Source organism: Ursus americanus, chromosome 18, assembly GCF_024610735.1.
Source record: "Ursus americanus isolate L20-20 chromosome 18, mUrsAme1.1.p, whole genome shotgun sequence".
NCBI lineage: Eukaryota > Metazoa > Chordata > Mammalia > Carnivora > Ursidae > Ursus > Ursus americanus.
In genome coordinates, this window is record NC_142144.1 from 21,245,740 (window position 1) to 21,263,270 (window position 17,531).

Consider the following 17,531-nt stretch of genomic DNA (forward strand, 5'->3'; position numbering starts at 1 on the left):
AGCAGACAGAACTTTTTCATAATTCTGACCCTCAGCCAGTAGAGGCTCCAGAATTTGTTCAGAATGGACTTGGGGGACAGCAATTTTGTAAAAAATTTGTGTTAAAGCGACTGTTTTGTATGGAAAGCACATTAATTTTACTTAAATTATATTTTTAATTTAAAAAATAACCAGTATAACCAGTGGCTTATAGGGTTGATGTTGGCACACTTCATGGAAGGAAGTGCTAAAATCCTCCTGAATCAGCCTCCTTTGGCTCCAGGTTTCGTTGAGGGACAGAGAGGTAGGAATTAAGGTATAGGCAAGCAGGAGCAATTAAGAGGCTAACAAATTGCCAAAACTTCCAAGGGGAGGAAAATTAAGTGTATGAAATTTGGTCTATGAAACTCTCTACTTCAGTTTACACATTTATAGAGTAAATTTTTCACTTGCTTTTGAATGTAAAAAAATACTTAGAAAAATAATTTTCTTAAAATAAAATTTTATTACATGATGTGATGAGCACTGGGTGTTATATGCAACTAATGAATCATTGAACGCTACATCAAAAACTAATGATGTACTACTATATGTTGACTAATTGAATTTAAATTTTTAAAAAAGAAGAAAATAATAAAATTTTATTATACAAGAAGGCTCAATATTATTAATATATTAGGCTTTAACTCCTCTTTTTCAGTAGTTTGCTTACCACTGAGGAATCAGTTAGCAAAAACTGGATGGTGTGGCAGTTAGAAAGCTGCAGAAGCTCATTGAAACCATTTTTGCTCACAGGTAAAGATTAATTGATTTTGAAGGCTAAACAAAAAGTAAAGGTGAGAAGGTATAATTAGTAGAAATGTATTGTCAGCTTTATTATTTTTTTATTATTGTTACTGTCATTATAAAAAACACAGTTCCAAAATTAGGATTTTAGAATTTTTCATCTTAATTTTGGGTTGATGCTTATAATGCAGATAATAATTTAAGTAGTTATGCTATTTCAGTTCCTCCATACATTATGATTTGTTATTATTTAGGTTAAAAGTAATGAGGTGGACATCTCTGTGCCACAATATCTAGGATGATAGTCATCATAAAATCTGATCAAATATATCTTCTAGTTTAGGTTCATATTAATAAAATAGAATTTCAAATTTAATAAATCTAACTTTAATTCTTCAAAATGTTATCAAATGTATTAATTTAGTAATTACTAAAATGTTCAAACAAAATAATGGTTATATCTCCTAGTAAATATTAGAATAATTTTAACTTTATGATATTTCCACAGTTTAAAATAAATCCCTTATGTGACTTCTATTGCTATAATATTCTGGGCTTTTACAAGTACTAGTGTCTTGAAGACAAAATACTAGCTATATAACTTCAAATTTCACTTTTTTCCCCAATGTGTGAAAATCTATTTTATAAGGGATTTTCAGTGTGGTTCTGTTTATTTTGTTTTTCATCTCTTTTGCCCTATGAACTGTTTCTATTTGTTTTTTGGTTTGTTTTTGTTTTTGTTTTTTAAGTGCCAAGGACTGAAGAGCCCAACAGTCAATATTCTGCTATGGATTTGAAAAAGATATTTTCTATTGAAGAAGAAAGGCTTGTAGTTAATCCTGTAAGCACAGAGTGGTGGGAAAAAGGAAGACTAAATCTGAAAGAGGCAGAAACTTTGGAACATCTGAATACATATTTGTGTCATGATGATCTATCTTCTGATGATACTAAAATGGAGATATTTTTGCCAATAAAAGTGATTCAATTAGAATGTAAGTATGCAATAGTAAATATCACTTGTGTGAATTTTTCAGAATGAGAAAATGTTAGATACTGGCTTTCCATTAGGTGATTGGGAAAATAAAACTAAATTCCAGCATTCAGTATTAGACCTGGCTCTGTTAGAATTTATAACTTTGAGCTCCACTAAGCCCCATTTTGTTCCTTGAAAAAAATGAGGACGTTTGACTAGCTCATCCTAAAATCCTTTGTTGTTCTAAAATTCTATAGTCTCAGTTTTTAAATTTCTAGCCATTTTCAATTAAAGTGACTTTGTTTGTTTTTATAAATGATTAATTACTAGCCCAGTGTTTATTTACATCAGACTAGACTCAAAGCAGCGCTGTTATTTTTCATCTGACAGGTGAACTCTGGGTGTTTAATTATATCTAGTAACCTCTCCGTAACAGTAGATAATCTTCCTTTGTTTCCAAAGAGTTTACTCAGTTAACATTTTTTACTTATACAATTTAAGGCGGCAAAAATGTGTTTTGAGTATCTATCTTTTGAGTTATTTTGGTTGTTATATATGGCATTATAATAAATGGAACATACTTATTCTGAATTACATCTTTTTGAAGTATATATGGATTGTTTTTATTTTTTTATTTTTTTTTTAAAGATTTTATTTATTTGACAGAGAGAGAGAGACAGCCAGCGAGAGAGGGAACACAAGCAGGGGGAGTGGGAGAGGAAGAAGCAGGCTCCCAGCAAAGCAGGGAGCCCAATGTGGGGCTCGATCCCAGGACCCTGGGATCATGCCCTGAACCGAAGGCAGACGCTTAACAACTGAGCCACCCAGGCGCCCCTGGATTGTTTTTTAAAGTCAGTTTGTGCAATAGCTTTAGATCTTAAAGAAGTTGGGAAAGTTCACTTTTAGTTTATTATAGACTAAATAAATATATTTAAAAATGTGTTTTAGAAATTATTATGTGTGTTGGGAGACTGCTCTAAGGAGATGGGAACTGGGGCAAGAATTGTTATCAGCAAGAGATGTCTCAAAGACAGAAGACAGAGGGCTTTGGTAGAAAGGAAAATAGACTATGTCAAGGAAATGTACACCAGTCTATCTATCCTAAGGCCCAGGTGGGTATTCGGGTAGAAGAAGAATTTTAAAAGAGATTAAGTCAGATTGCTAGATAAAGAAAAGGGAGAGGAAGATTTTATGGGGTCTTCAAATATCCAGAATAATGTATTAAATCTGTAAGACTATGTAAAGTCTTTATTATGATATGTAACTATTTTGAGGTTAAAATAAAACATATAATTCATTTTGACATCTGACAGAATTATGATGATAGTTTAATTATGAAGTTTAAAAAGCAATAACTGAAAAAATAATAAAAAGCAAGAACTATATCAGAAGCTCATTGCCAGGTTGTCAGGATAAGGTTTATTAAACACAGAGAAGTAGAAGAAAATAATCAGAAAAGGGAAATAATAAATAGTTCCTATTTGCCTGCTAAACATACCAGGATATCTCTAGAAAATATCTCAGAGGTTGCTAATTGGTAACCTCTGGTCCTAGTCAGCCCACATATTTTTGACCCATATAGTGTTTTAATTAGTTACCAACATTTATAGTTTTGGGGGTTGCAGATAAATGATCTGTATTTTGAGCTTGTTTTTAAAAATTCCAAAAACCAGACCCATACTCTTATGTGGCAACAATTTGTTGGAACCAATAGCAGCTCACCACTTTAGACAGGCCATTAATAGCTCACCCGCCTCCAGTTCACCATAGTTCCCAGCACTCATAAATTGAAACCAGGTGTTAGTTGGCTTTTAGCATTACTCTTGCACTTTTGTCTTACATTTAGTATAGTTAGGAGGGAAGTAAAATGTTTCTTAAACCAGTATCTCTAATAAAAGGAAAAACAAAAAAATTACAGACTACGTTTGGAAGAAAAAACTCAAAATTTATATTCCTAAAGATTATGATTTAAGCACTGGCCATATACTTCATTCATTTACATACCTTATTTATCTGGCTCCTAGACATTTAAGTTTTTCTCAAACATTATAAGGCATAATTTACATAAATAAAATGTACCCATTCTAACTGTACAGTTTTATGCATTGTAACAAATGTGCATACCAATGAAACAACCCCCACAATTAGGATATGGAATATTTTTTATGTGTTTTTATTTAAATTCAATTAATTAACATATAATGTATTATTGGTTTCAGAGGTACAGGCCTGTGATTTATCAGTCTTATATTATACCCAGTGCTCATTACATCACATGCCCTCCTTAATGTCCATCACCCAGTTACTCCATCCTTCCACCCCTCTCCCCTGCAGCAACCCTCAGTTTGTTTCTTATGATTAAGAGTCTCTTATGGATTGTCTTCCTCTCTGGTTTTGTCTTGTTTTATTTTTAACTCTCTTCCCCTATGATCCTCTGTTTTGTTTCTTAAATTCCACATATCAGTGAGATCATATGATAATTTTCTTTCTCTGATTGACTTATTTTGCTTTGCATAATACCCTCTAGTTCCAGCCATGTCATTGCAAATGGCAAGATTTCATTTTTGATGGCTGCGTAATATTCCGTTCTGTATGCATATATACATATACATATATACATACACATATATACATATATATACATATACCTTATCTTCTTTATCCAAGGATATAGAATATTTCTATCACCAAAAAAGTTCCCTGTGCCCCTTTGCATTCTGTAGTCATTACCATTCCTCTCTTCTTCTAACCTTTACCTCTGATGCCAGGTCAGATCCACTGGTCTACTTTCTGTCACTATGTATTAGTTTGCCTTGTTCTAGAATTTCGTTTATGGAATCATATAGTAACTCTTTTGTGTCTGACTTCTTCCACTCAGCATAACACTTTTGAGATTCATTTATGATGTTATGTGTATGACTAGTTCATTTCTTATTACTGAGGAATTTTTCATATCGGTGTACCCCAGTTTGCTTATCAACTCTCCTGGATTTATTTCCCAGATTTTTACTATTAGGAAAAAATTTTCTATAATATTCGTATAAAAGTCTTTTTGTGGGCATATGTTATCATTTCTCTTGAGTGAATGTCTATGAATATAATTACTGAGTCTTATGGTAGGTATATATTTAACTTCATGAGAAACTACTAAAGGGGTACCTGGGTGGCTCAGTCAGTTAACTGTCTGCCTTCAGCTCAGGTCATGATCCCAGGGTCCTGGGATCAAGCCCTGCATCAGGCTCCCTGCTCAGTGGGGAGCCTGCTTCTCTCTCTCTGGGAGTGAACTCCGAGAGCTCATGCTGTCTCTCACTGTCTCTCTCACCTATCTCTGTCTCTGTCTCTTTCTCTCAAATAAATAAATAAAATCTTTAAAAAAAAACTACTGAATTGTTTTCCAAAGTGGTTGTACCATTGTGCATTCACATTAGCAATGTGTAAGAGTTCCAGTTACTCTATATCCTTGTCAACAGTTGGTATTGACAGTCTTTAATTTTAGCCATTCTAATGGGTGTGTTGTGGTATCTCATTGCAGTTTTAATTTGTATTTTCTTGATGACTAATGATGATGAACATCATTTTACCTGGTTGTTGGCCATTTGTATATCTTCCCTTAAAAAATATATTATGGGTCGCCTGGGTGACTCAGTTGGTTAAGTGTCTGACTCTTGGTTTCGACTCAGGTCATGATCTCATGGGTCATGAGACAGAGCCCCAGGGACCAGGCTGCATGCTGAGCAGGGAGTCTGCTTGAATATTCTCTCCCTCTGCCCCTCCCCCTACTTGCACACACACTCCCTCTCTAAAATAAATAAACCATATATATATATATATATATATATATATATATAATAGCTTTATTGAAATATAATTTACATACCATACAATTTATCCATTTAAAGTATACCATTCAATGGTTTTAGTATATTCACAGAGTTGTAATCATCACCACAAAAAATTTTAGAACATATTTCTCATCCCCCAAAAGAAATACTGTACCCATTAGGAGTCACTTCCCGTTTTCCCCAGCTATGGAACCACTAATCTATTTTCTGTCTCTATAGATTTTTCTTATAAATGGAATCATACAATATGTGGTCTTTTGTGATTGGCTTCTTTCATTTAGAATGTTTTCAAGATTCATCCATGTTGCAGTATGTACATATCTTATGTGAAGTATTGTTCAAATATTTTGTCAAATTTTAAGTTAGCTTTCTTTTTAAATATGAAGCCAAAAGAGTTCTTTTTGTATATTGGATACAGTCCTTTTTCAAGTATATGTATTGCAAATATATTCTTCTGGTCTGTGGATTGCTTGGTACCTAAGGTTTTGATCTTTAGAGTTAATTACAAGCCTATTGGCAATAAGGCTTTTCTGGAATTCTTTCTTTGCTTGGTAACCTAGCCTCAGGATTAAGAAAAACAGGTGCTGAATTTTTGCCCTTTTTAAAAATTTATTTTATTCAGGCCAAAACTGATTTTCAAAGCAATAAAGTACTTCTAAGGATCAAACTATATTAATAAGAACTTACAAATAAAAGTTACTCTAATACACTAGTAGAACACTCATTTATGCATGGCAGTCATTTGGATATTTTTATTTTCTGTTTTCAGCATGGCTAGAACATAAAAGTTGTTCCTCACCTATTGTACTTACTAATGAGAAGTCTACAAATGATCATTTATTACTTCCACAAAAGATTTCATCTCCAGCAGAAGAAATACCAGACCTGTGTTTTTCTGATGACAATTCATCTGTTAAACAACCAACAAAAGAAGAAAAACCAAAGAATGATCTAGAACTAGTTTATAGAATAAGCCAAAATAAAGAAAATGAAGATTACTTGGAACTTGACTGTGCAGTACCATCTATTGAATCATCTTCCTCTCCAAAAATTGAAAAACCATCTTTTAAACATGGTAAAAAATGGGAGAATGATTTGGATCTTTTGAGTGACTTTATTATGCTGCGAAATAAATATAAGACTTGCACCTCAAAGACTGAAGTCACAGGAAGTAAAGAAAATGATGGTGGGTAATTTAGCAATATTTTGGCACAGATATGATAGCTTTAGGGACTAAATGTATAATTTATTACAGAAGGTAAGAAAATTTAAAGCTCTTTTGAATAGAATATATTCTTTTTCAAAGTCAAAGAAAACGTTGTTCATGCATGATACTTATTGAGTATGGAGATAGATGTGGCTGTTTAGATAAAGACGTAGATATGTATTTTCCAAAAAATTTAAAAGTACATTTGAACTTGTAAGAAAAGCCACTATTTGTAAAACTTGCTTACTGCAACTTGGCGACAGAGTCAGTATTTCTAACTTTTATTGATCATTCTGCCATTCTTTTTTCTCTTTTAGCTGACAGTTCTCAGTATTACATTTTAATGTGTACTTAAGAACACTTTGCCCATTTGATTACTTATTACTCTTCTTAAATTTACCGAAGAGTTTCTGTGTGAGTTGTAACTGTTTTACGTTCACTACTTATAACCATCAAAGGTAGTACGTGTCATATCATTTCATTTCTGGTAAAGAAACAATAGGTATTCTAGAATATGTTTGACATACGTTACCCAGAAGGATTAAGTACAAAAATAGTTATGTGTGAGAGTTACGGCATAGTTAGGTCTTACAGTCTCATATGTTATTAACATACAATGCTGCTATTTAGTTAGTAAGCCCATTTGATCTCAAACTAAGCTCCTTCTCAAGCTTAGCCTTTATTAGTAACAGAGGTAATATTTTGGTATATATTTTACTTCTTGCCTTATTTTATAGTTAATTCAGGGGCAAGAAAGAATGTTACAACTTACTAGGCCCCCTCAAAAACTCTAGTAATTAGTATTTAATCCTAGCTATTCCAATTATTTATAGTTAATTAAAAGTATACTTGAAATTAATAACATAATCTAGTTTAGGATATTTTACTCCATTATTTTTCACCATGTATTTAAAACTCATATATTAAAATGTTTTAAGATGGTGTTGTGTTTCTAAAATTACCCTGTAATCATATTATTAATAGATAACATTGCTATCTAGTTAATATAAGTAACTATAAATAAATTAGTTATATATGTATTTGTAATCCTCTACAATACTTACGGAAGAAGGAAGAAACTGACATTTGTTGAATGTTGTATGCAGGGACTAAAATACATATTAGAGATAAAAATGATACCATTGCTGACCTTGAGAAGCTTACAACATGGTAGACTAGGCTTATAGAAAATGCCTGAGAACAGAAGGGTGAGTGGTAAGAACTGACCCAATTAAGAAAGGATGGAGCCAGGGAGGGCTTGGGGCATAGGAAAGAATTAGTAGCAGGAGGAGGGATATGTGGAAAGTCACAGAGAAATGAAATTGAGCCGTTTGGGCCTTTTAGGTATCAGGAACTATACTTAGTGTTTAATCCTTATAACAATATTCAAAATAGGTATGTTTATCTATATTTTACATATGAAGACACTGAAGCTAGTGTCAGAACCTAGACTGAAACAGTGATTCGATGCCAAGATTCTTCCCGTTATTGCCATTCAGCACTGTGCAACATCCATTGACCTGAATAGTTGTTCAATTTAATACTGACGTGTTTCAAGAAAGAACTTTAACAATTGTGATCATATTACATGAAAACATTTTAAGTAAAGCAACATTAAGTTTCCCTGAATAATGCAAATTAATATTTTTTATTAGAATTTCAAGATGAAGAACATTGTTTGAATCTTCAGGAAGAAAGTCCTCCTGTTTGTACTAATAAAGCCATAGAGAAAATAAATCAGGATAAGGGAGTGGATAATGTCATTAAAATTCAAGCGTCAGGTATGCTGTATGCTTTAAAAATACATTCAAATTAAGTAAATTTGAAAGCCCTTTCCTGAGTATCTAGGACATACCTGCTTTTCCATGTAATTTTCTTCCCTTGTTTCAGATGTTTCTTCGTTCCATTCCTACTTTTAAGATATTCCCACACCTGAACACCCCATTCACTGCCTCTGCCCCTTTCCATTGCCCTAATCCAGTCCACTCGCTGTTACTTCTTCCTTCATTTAAACTGCTGCTTCCCTAAATTCATCAGACAGGAAACTGCAGCTACTCAGACTCTTCTGCCCAGTCAGAAAAAATGAACTGCTGTGGCTTACTCCCTCTGTTCTCTTACCCACCCTCAGGGTGATGTTAAAAAAGCTATTATTGTTTCCTATACTGATTAAAATTTTTGCTTCTGCTGTGAAGAAGAATATTCTTTGACTCCTAAAGAATAGCCTGCTTAAGAACATCATGCTCATTATTAAAATCAATAAGGAAATATGACACTAGTTTTTAATATCTTTTCATTTTTTTGGTTTAGTTTTATTTATGACCTTTAGCTGATAATGCAAATCTTAAAGTATTGATATTCTGGTGAAAACTAGAAACAATTTGTCATTGTGGTAAATTTGTTCAGCTTAAGGTTGTAAGCTAATTGTGGAGGGAAAAGAAAAAAAAATATGTGATCTCTTTATATGGCTCTTCACACTTCCATGCCAAGTTAGTTACTGAATAAGTATTTTCTAACAAGCAGGATAACCATAAAATTATACAAATTCTACAGACGGTTTTTGTTTTGTTTTGTCGTTATTAGTTTATTTAGAATAAATATCCTAAAATGAACCTCTATATAATCTCATGATTTTTAACTCAGAAAATAATTTGGATGTAGTTCAGTCTTCCATGAAGTGACATGTTTAATTGGTTTATCAAAAAGAGTATGCCATCCTTAAAAAACACTATCTTTAATGCTTTTATTTTCACAGACAGCCAGTGCCAAGCATTCTGTCTCCTAGAAGCAGCAGCTACTCCTATCTTAAAAAAACTCGTATGCCTCTGTACTCTACCTACAGCTAATTGGACATTTGCCACTGTCATTTTTGACCAAACAAGGTTCCTCTTAAAGGAACAAGAAAAAGTAATAAGTGATGCTATTCAGCAAGGTGAGTACAAATAAAAGTCATATTATTTAAAAGGATAAAAATGTATGGGTTGTTGTATCAAATGAGTAAAAATTGAATATAGAAGGTATAGAAATTAGTCATGGATGAAGGCATAACTTTAATTCAGAATATGACACCCATAAACTAATACTGGAGGGTCAGCTAAGTAAGGAGAAAAAGGTAACAAAATCATCGGCATTGCTTCTCAATAATGCTCCTAATTGGCATATATTACTTGACAGATCCTATTGCAAAAACCAAATTAACCCTATTATTGTTAACATCTGAACCACCTAGTTCCCTCCCAAATTAGGGGGAAGGTCAAAAAATAGATTAACTAAAGTCATTCCTGGACTTTTCTTCTGGCCAAGATGGAGTAAGAGGGCCAGAAGGATTTACCCTACTTTCAGGGAAAAAAAAAAGAAAAGATAAAGACAAAATACATGAAACCAGTTAAGATCCTAGGCTTCAGGCAGTGAAACACAGTGATTCTCGAGAGATGGGAAACAAGTAAGGTGAGCCCTACCATTGCCCTAGCTTACTGCCTTGAAAGAGTCGCCAGGCCATAGCACAGGAAGCGGTAGTAGGGGCAGAGCCCAGTGGATGATCTGTGTTGAGGAAACAGAACTCAGAGTCCAGGGAGACCAAGGCAGCTAGAGTTCAAAGGATAGAATATGAGAGAGAGAGCTTCACACAGAGTATTGAGCAGAGTACTGATCAGAGTGTATGTGAGGAAACCACCTGAGGTTGGGGAAGCAAACCATCTGAAAGGATTAGAGGGAGTAGTACTCTGCACTCACACAGGGCAGGGAGTAATGCCTGCTCTGATCAGCTAGATTAGAAAAACTCATAATTTGTGGGACACCTAACATGGTAAAATTCATAATGTCTGGCATCCAGTCAAAGATTATCAGGCATGACAAGGGATAGGAAAACATAACTCATAATAAGAATAATCCATCAAAGCAAACTCAGAACTAACAAAGATGTTAGCAATATTAGAGAAAGGCACTGAAACTTCTTATAACTCTGTTCCATATGTTCAGTAAGTTAGAGACATAAAAAAGACAGAAATGAAAATATGATGTATGAGATGAAAAATGCACTGGCTTAATGGCAGAGTAAATATTGCAGAAGAAAAGATTAGTAGACTTGAAGCCATAGCAATAGAAACTATTCCAAAATAAAACACGGGTAGATAAAATAATCTGAAAAAAAAAAAAAAGAAGAAGAAGAGGAAGAAAGAAAAGAGCATCAGTGTGCTGTGAAACAACTTCAAATAGCCTGACATAATAGTAAGTGAAGTTCTCAAAGGAGAGGCAGAGGGGGTTCGAAAGACACGTTGCATACGGAAAGCAAAGATAAGGATGACGCAATTTCTTGTCAGAAGTAATACAAGTGAAAAAAAAATTAAAATATTTGAAGAAATAGTGACTGAAAGGAAATATTTGAAGAAATAGTGACGGAAAGGTTTCCAAACTTAGTTAAGAACTACAAACCCACAGATCCAAGAAACTTAGTGAACCCCAAGCATGAGAAGCATAATGAAACTACATCAAGTCATACCATAGTCAAATTGCTCAAAACTGGTAGTAAAGAGAAAATTGTAGGAGCAGCCAGAGGGGGGAAAGACACGTTGCATAAGGAAAGCAAAGATAAGGATGACGCAATTTCTTGTCAGAAGTAATACAAGTGAAAAGACAGTGGAGTAAAATCTTTAAAATACCGAAAGAAGGGGTGCCTGGGTGGCTTAGCCGGTTGAGTAACCGAGTCTTGATTTTAGCTCAGGTCATGATCTCAGGGTCCTGGGATTGAGCCCTGCATCTGGCTCTGCATTTAGCTGGGAGTCTGCTTGAGGTTCCCTCTCTCCCTCTGCCCCTCCCCCACTTTCTCTCTCTCTCTCTCTTTCTCTCTCTCAAATAAATAAATCTTTAAAAAATAAAATGAATTACTGAAAGAAAAAATCCTAGTTTTCTATACTAGGCAAAAATATATTATGAAAGCAAAGGTGAAATAAAGATGTTTTCATACATACAAAAGCTGAAAGAATTCATCAGCTGCAGACCTGCACTATAAGAGATGTTCAAGAAATGTTCTCCTAAAGAAAGAAGAAAAATAATACCAAATCTGGCTTCTTTGCCCTGTTCTTATCCCTTCCAAGTCATGACTGAGTTGTTTCTGCAAGTCCTTATGGGAGCTGGATATACTACCCATAAATGGTTCTCCTGTTGCCTCTTTGTTCCCAGTAACTACTTCATATTTGCCTTGATCTTTATTGATTGATTAGATGAGCAGTTTTCAAAATTTTTAGCAGAACTTTTTGTACAAATAAATATTTCATGGGATACCACTATATAAAACAGAGAAAAGTAGAGCTTTTCTGGTTGAATCAGGGCAATGGGCCTAAATTCCTATCTTCTTGGTTTCACTTTTGCACACAGTAAAATCCAATCTATTATCTTCAAAAAGCTCTAGAACTATATGGAACACATTAAGTAGATAATTGGCCTGTCCCTGTGAATGTATCTCTTGTTTGAGTCATATTTGGACAATTATTCCCAGGTGTCTCTACCTCCATTTCAAGGTATTGCTTTATGTTATGATCACCCATCTTTATCTTCACCAGCCGGCAAGTTATGAGTTTAATTTTCTTCTTGTTTTATAACTGGGAATCACTGATCTTTTTTCTTACCCAAAGTGGGAAAGCAACAAGAGTATGAGCACTAAGGTTAGCCGTCTGGGTTTGAATGCCAGCTCCATCGTTTGTTCACATATTGACCTTGGACAGTTACTGAACCTTGTTCAGACTATTTCCTCATCCAAAAAATGAGCCTCATAATAAACTTGTCTGACAGGGTTATCATTATAGATTCAGTGAAATAACCAGCATACATACAGCCCGGCAATAGTAAGCACCTGATAATGAGTGTTAACTATTATTGTTAAGCATTCTGATACATATTCTATAATTATGATGTATATCTTATGTTTTTAAATATGTTTCTGCTTGCTTAGGTACAAATAATGAAAAAGAAATGACGTTCAAGCATGCTGCTGTCTTACATCTTCTGGTAACAATTAGAGATGTCCTTTTAACATGTAGCTTGGACACAGCATTGGGTTAGTGGGAGAAATTTTTATTTCCCTTTTTCTTCCTATTGAAATATTTCATCTGAAATAACTTTTACTTTTCTGAAAAAGATCTACCTTATAAGAAATTATGTAGCCTCTTTTACTTCCACACTATACATTATATACATTTTGACATAATTGCAATAGAATATATTTTTTATTCTGCCTGTATTCTTTAAAAGAAATCATTTGTAACAAATACCATCACTTAGAAAAATAGGTTTAGAATTCTCTAATCTAGGCCCGAGTTATAATGGCCTAAACAAATTTGATGCTATAATCATTGTCATGCACTACTTTTTAATGTAAGGTGATATTTTGCCATGTACATTTTAGGTCTTCTTTGAATGTTTGTGGCTTTGAATCTTTGCTAGGTGAATATATATAACTAATATAACCAAATTATTAGTAGCAAGATATTTTGCTATTTCTTTTTTAGTTTTGCCTATAAATTAGGATATGAATTACTGGAGGAATAAAAATCAAGCTATTTTGAATACATTGGAAAATTTAAAGATTTTAAAAATTTTTGTAACCTATCAAAATCATTTAAATATCTGTCTCAATACATTACTGCTTTAGGCTCCTTATTGCAGGATTATTTAGACTTGCTTAATAATGGTATGCTTATAGAATTATTTTATAATTTAGAATTTCTAGAACCTATTTAAAATATAAAGTGAAAATAATTTTAGTCTGATCTGTGACCCAGAGGTTTTGTTTTATAACTGTGACCCAGACAAGTATTTCTCTAATCCAAGGTTTTGATAAGTACTGAAAAGCAGTGAATTACAACTGTACTCCCTCTACAGCACTGGGAGTTATAATATTTGGCCAAGTATTATATTAGTATTATCTGGCCAACTATTATAACTAAATTACAGCTACCTTTAGAAAGCCCGACATGGTGCTTTTCCTTTCCACTCCAATTAAACTACTTGGGTGTTGATACTGGATTGGGTTGTTTTACCTCCATCCTCAGACAAGTATGGATTGAGGGCTCTCGCCCTAGTTTACAGTACCTGAAATTGGTATAAGGGTGTAATATTACACGCCCTTCTATTTAGTCACATGTCTTCATTGTACTTTTCAGGCTTCCATAAAAGATCCTCAGTTCTATCTAAAGCGAGGCTGATTGTTAAAGTGTAATGTAAGTCAAATGTCAGAATCTAGAATATCTGAGCTCCTAGTGCTGTAAAGAGAGTGCAGTTGTGATTCACTGCTGCTCAGTACTTATTGGTATTAGAGAGTTAGAATTAGAGAAATAATATTTACGGAGGATTGCTTGAGGTATATGCACTTTTAAGTACTCTTACAATCTACCCTAGATTAGGTGAGACCATTAAGAACTATGTACTTGGGCTGAATTATTTTTGCTCCTCAAAGAAATACTTTCACCAAATCAAACTTGGTCATTGCTGTTTGGCCACCTTGAGGAATACTATGAAAGTAAAATCCTTGTTGGAAAATGAACTTCTTAATAAGCCCTATATACCAAGCCATAAGGAATAACCTAGCCACCTTGGACATTTTTAGTGGAGAGATTTCTCACTCCTCTAAACCTCTCAAAATCAAAGAGTGAGTTAGATTGTCCTCTTTTCTTCTTCTCTGCATAGTGGGAGAGAAAGAAATGTCCATGGGGGTCTGGCTGTCTGCCCTGCCTCCTTCCAGAATTCTGTATTTTTCTCCCAGCTTCTAGTTTGCTACCTCTCCCAAGTTAGCAGGTTAATGAGTTTCAAGACTAAAGGTATAGAGTTTCACTTCTGGGCTTTAACCCAGAAATAAATTCAGTATTGTGTGATGGGTATTATAGCAGCAACATGTACCAATGGCACAAAGGATGGAGACTGTTACCCTTAAAGCTGAATATTTGTTTAAAAACAAGTAGGAGTTTGCCAAGTAAAAAGTATGTAAAGGGTATTATAGGCAGAATTGAGTCCAGAAGAATGACCCAGTGGGTGTGCTGCATATAGTTCCATGTAGCTAAATCCAAGAGTATAAGGTAGAAAGGAATAAGAACTAAGCCTGAAGACATAACAAAGAGACAAATCATGAATAGCCTTTTAAGCTGCACAAAAGGGTGCAGACCTTATTCTGTAGATGACAGAGAGCCATTGAAACGGGAATGCTACTGGATTAGGCTTCTCTTTCAGGTTAGATCTAGAGAATCAGGAAGAGCTTTTAGGCAGAAAACCCTGGGAAATATGAACTTTCAGGGATTGGTGTCAGGATTCTGTGTTTAGAAACTGCTTTAGTGAGTCTGAATTTAGGCTCTGCTGTTTTAGCAGCTATATAAGTGAATTATGCATATCATGGATTATATCCCAAGAGTTTATAAACTAATGAGGTTGTCATATAAGCAAATAAGAAATCAATTACAAAAGCTCTATAGACCAAGGAAATTCCAATGAAGTGACATTTCCATAGGACTTGCATGTAAGTGTAGACCAAGCCAAAAGGCAGGAAAAGATGGGATATATTCAGAGGATATATAGCATATGTCATTATGTAGCTTAAAAGGAGACATTTGGTACATATTTTTCAGCTTCACTCAGGTTTAAGGTTTTCATTAGTCAGTATCTTTCATCAAAATCAGAAAAGGATTAAAGAAAATTTTAACTCTACTATGACTCATGGAACAAAAGGATGTGCCCTCCCCCCCTACTTTTGTTTTTAACAGGATATTTGTCAAATGCAAAAGATATCTACAAAAGCATTTTAGGCTTCTATTTGGATGACATTTGGAGACAGCTGGAGATTGTACAGTTTATTAGGGGGAAAAAGCCTGAAACCAATTACAAGATACAAGAACTGCAAAGTCAGATACTAAATTGGATGCAAAGTGAGCAACAGATTAAGGTAAGTGCTGGATTAAAGCAGATAACAGTAATCAGCTTAAATAAGAATTGGATGTAAGATAAATTTTTGCATTTAACTCTGAAATTATGAAATAGTCTAGATTATTTGGTCCTTTGATAGTTTTCTCCTTAAGTAAGCTAACAAAACAGAATCAGACCCAGAGAAAGGATGATTTGCATCATTGTTCATGTATCTTGAATTTAAAAATACTTTACTTTTTTTACACGCAGTTTTCTATGGATTGGCTCTCCAGATCTCAAAACTGTTGTCTGGTACATCTAAGTTCATGAACATATATCAAATAATAGAACTACAATAATTATTTTTAGATATTGAGCCAGAATCTCATCTTATATGATTCTATAAAAAAAGCATTTAGCTTATGCTTTGGATTATATTGGAAATTTTTGCCCACCCTACCTCAAGCACATGAAGGTTATATAGATAAAGACTTAAGAGTAAACACTTTCTTAAATGTTTTCAAGCTGAAAAACATTTCAAATGCTTTATGCTAAATCTGTATACAAATTTGGCCTTTTTCTTCTTTTTTTCTTTGTCTCCCCTGTGTCTTTATCTCCAGCTCTGTGGTTACTTAGATAACTTGCTTGTCATTAAAATAAAGTAAAATGTAAGAAATTTAAAAATTGAAATTTATTTGTTGTCCTCCTCCACTACCACCAAAAAAAAGCTATAACGATAACTAGGAAAGCATAGCAACAAATCATTGCTTTTTTCCAACCAATTCAAACTTGTCTGAGTTGCATTTAACACTAACAATGCAGGTAGAGACAATTTATGTATACAGTCACCCATATGGGAGTATATGGATGCTAAGAATGCCCCACTCCAGAATATTTTCCTCATTGATATTTGATCTTACCAGAATTTATTCCTTTGTGTTTAAGCACTGACATTTTTTACAGCACAAATATTTACTTGGTAATCTTTTTGTATGTAACCAATCAAGCTTGTTATTTTGTCACAGTAGCAAAACTATGAAAAAGAATAATTATTCAGAGATACATGAAATTCTTATTTTTGATCAGGTGCTGATTATAATAAGAATGGACTCAGATGGTGAAAAACATTTACTCATTAAAATCCTTAACAAAATGGAAGGTAGGGAGTTTTAAGTTATGCTTCATTTGATAAGATGTTTGGAACATATAGAAATGTAGTGATCTAAGTTTTAAAATAAAGATATAATAACATACCATAAAATACATTCTTTAAAAGTATATAACTCAGTAGAATCTAACCAGTTTTTAAATAAATCTGGACTTTAAGTCTGCAATATAAATATACTATAATGTACTTACATGTACATTAAATGTACTTTTGTGTATATTGTTATTATCAATTGACACCTTTTATTGATTGCCTCCTAGTTGCTTAATTCTATATACTTACAACAACTCTATAAATCAGTTTTCCAAATAAAGAAACTAAAGTTCATAAAGGTGTTGTAACATGCCACACCTCACAGGTAGTTCAGTGAGGAAATCAGGATTTGAACCAAGGTCTGTCTTGTTCTAGTGTTATTCTTCAACTCTTCTACCCACTATTGCCCCCTCTGCCAACACTTTCCACCTTCTGCCATAGAACCCATTGCTTATATATAAACTCTTTTCCTTTTTTATCTCCGTGTCTTAAGCCAACCCAGCTTTCCACGATGATACAGCTTCCCCTGTATCCCTTTCATATATAAGCTGATAATTCTCTCCCATATATATATATCATAGGATTGAAAGGGCCATTTCTTGCTTTCCATTATCCTTTCCAAAACATTATTTCTCTATCCTCTGAGGCTATGCAATATTGCCA

The 17,531-nt window shown here is 33.7% G+C and overlaps 1 protein-coding gene across 2 annotated transcripts in view; it reads left to right on the forward strand.

Annotated features, from left to right (window-relative positions):
- The window catches only part of SHOC1 (shortage in chiasmata 1), a 77,706-nt gene that overhangs the window by 32,394 nt on the left and 27,781 nt on the right, over window positions 1-17,531 (forward strand). Inside the window, exons 10-17 of one of the 2 annotated variants that reach the window (XM_087869479.1) lie at window positions 680-774; window positions 1,515-1,757; window positions 6,350-6,766; window positions 8,452-8,568; window positions 9,540-9,716; window positions 12,732-12,836; window positions 15,529-15,707; window positions 16,754-16,826. In XM_087869479.1, the coding sequence (XP_087725605.1) occupies window positions 680-774; window positions 1,515-1,757; window positions 6,350-6,766; window positions 8,452-8,568; window positions 9,540-9,716; window positions 12,732-12,836; window positions 15,529-15,707; window positions 16,754-16,826 (1,406 nt within the window). Of the gene's footprint in view, window positions 1-679; window positions 775-1,514; window positions 1,758-6,349; window positions 6,767-8,442; window positions 8,569-9,539; window positions 9,717-12,731; window positions 12,837-15,528; window positions 15,708-16,753; window positions 16,827-17,531 lie in introns of both variants that reach the window. The other variant, XM_087869480.1, reaches the window with a different exon arrangement.